This window comes from Colobus angolensis, unplaced genomic scaffold (assembly GCF_000951035.1).
Source record: "Colobus angolensis palliatus isolate OR3802 unplaced genomic scaffold, Cang.pa_1.0 Scaffold44, whole genome shotgun sequence".
Classification (NCBI taxonomy): domain Eukaryota; kingdom Metazoa; phylum Chordata; class Mammalia; order Primates; family Cercopithecidae; genus Colobus; species Colobus angolensis.
Window position 1 is genome coordinate 1,139,225 of NW_012117821.1, and position 1,934 is coordinate 1,141,158.

The 1,934-nt window shown below is 52.7% G+C and overlaps 1 protein-coding gene across 1 annotated transcript; it reads left to right on the forward strand.

Annotated features, from left to right (window-relative positions):
• TMEM203 (transmembrane protein 203) lies at positions 1 to 1,376 on the forward strand. Its single transcript, XM_011957255.1, has one exon. It carries the CDS (start codon positions 51 to 53, stop codon positions 459 to 461), a length of 411 nt encoding a protein of 136 aa, XP_011812645.1. The 5' UTR covers positions 1 to 50; the 3' UTR covers positions 462 to 1,376.
• Positions 1,377 to 1,934: the final 558 nt, after the last annotated feature.

Genomic DNA, 1,934 nt, shown 5'->3' on the forward strand with positions numbered 1-1,934 from the left:
CCCGCGGGTGGCACGCTCGGCCGGGCCCCGGCCCGCGCTCAACGGGCGCGATGCTCTTTTCGCTCCGGGAGCTGGTGCAGTGGCTAGGCTTCGCCACCTTCGAGATCTTCGTGCACCTGCTGGCCCTGCTGGTGTTCTCTGTGCTTCTGGCACTGCGTGTGGATGGCCTGGTCCCGGGCCTCTCCTGGTGGAACGTGTTCGTGCCTTTCTTCGCCGCTGACGGGCTCAGCACCTACTTCACCACCATCGTGTCCGTGCGCCTCTTCCAGGATGGAGAGAAGCGGCTGGCGGTGCTCCGCCTTTTCTGGGTCCTCACGGTCCTGAGTCTCAAGTTCGTCTTCGAGATGCTATTGTGCCAGAAGCTGGCGGAGCAGACTCGGGAGCTCTGGTTCGGCCTCATTACGTCCCCGGTCTTCATTCTCCTGCAGCTACTCATGATCCGCGCCTGTCGGGTTAACTAGCCTCACCGAGGTGCCGGAGAGGGAACGTTGGACGGCTAGAATGCTGACCTGAAGCTGAGGCCCTACTTGCGCCGCACCGGAGGAGAGGCTCTGTAGTCTAAGGCAACTCCTGCTTGCGCCGAGCTGAGTGCCCGGTTTCCCTATTTCAATCCTGCCTGAAATGGTTTCTTCAGCAGGGCTTAAAAGAGCAGCCTTCATCCTGAAACTGTATTTCTTTTTATTTAATGCTTTGAGTAGGTAATCCTGAATTGAGGTCCTGAGGAGGCCCCCAGGCCAGACAGTCCTGAACCCCTCTGACACTTGGAAGCTGAATATAAGTAAAATGTCCAGGTGGACTCTGAGTATTTCCTGTGGATCCTGGGAAAGTACTGTTGCACAAAGGCTGCAAAGCTGGACTCAGGAATGTCCTCCAACCAGCAGCGGTGACCTGAGAGCTCCCTGTGCCGTCTATCCAGACCAGACTTCGGTAGATGCCTTTGTTAGATCAAATGTAAACCAGCTTGTATCTCCCCTGTGCCACGAGAGAGACTGGCTTTTTATTCCAGTCTAGGCAGAGAGAGAAGAATGTTGAATAAGAGGACGATTAGGGTCCTGTCTGGTTATCTGTTGCCCATGAAAAGAACTCTGCTGTCCAGGCACTGCTTGGTTTCCTATCCCAGCAAAGACTGCAGTTCCGTGGACCTTTTCACCACCTTGTGGCTGGCACTCTTAGCACACCTGAGACAGATTTAAGCCTCCCTGAGAGACTGAAGAGAGGAACAGGTGTCGGATATTCATAGGCACTGAGACCTACAAATGGGAAGCTTGTGAGTGGCCCAGCTTTATTGGCCTACGAACTTTGGTTTGATGCCAGTCAGGTGCCAAATGAGAACCTTTGCTGAGATGCAAATAAAGTAAGAGAATGTTTTCCTGAAATGAATAGTGGTTGCCTGTACCCCTCAAAGGTTAAATGTGATGAATATTGAGATACTCTCTGCTGCATGGTGTAACTGGTTACAGAGCTGCAGTTTCAGATGGATTGAAACCTGTGGCTAGAGCTTAGTGGATGGTGGTGGTGGGAATCACTTGTTCTGGAGAATCCCTCCTTCCTGCTCTGGGAGGTGGGTAACTCAGGCACCCGCCCCACCCCGTGTGAAAACAACAGTCTAGGCTCATGTTGAAGACCCGTTGAATAGTTTGTGACCCCAGAGCCCATGACTTCTTGCCAGTGTGTGGTCTTGTGTGGGCCTTGTTGGCACTCTGTGGAGTGGAGATCAGCAAACAATGTCCTAAGTAAGGCCTGTTTTTGTGTGACCCTTGAGCTGAGGATGGTTTTTACACCCCTAAATAATTAAAAGCAGGCTGGGTGTGGTGGCTCATGCCTGTAATCCCAGCACTTTGGGAGGCTGAGGAGGGCGGATCACGAGGTCAGGAGATCAAGACCATCCTGGCTAACACGGTGAAACCCCATCTCTACTAAAAATACAAAAATTA

Excerpts from the sequence above, each read along its gene's own strand:
- TMEM203 (XM_011957255.1), top strand. The coding sequence starts at position 51 with ATGCTCTTTTCGCTCCGGGAGCTGGTGCAGTGGCTAGGCTTCGCCACC.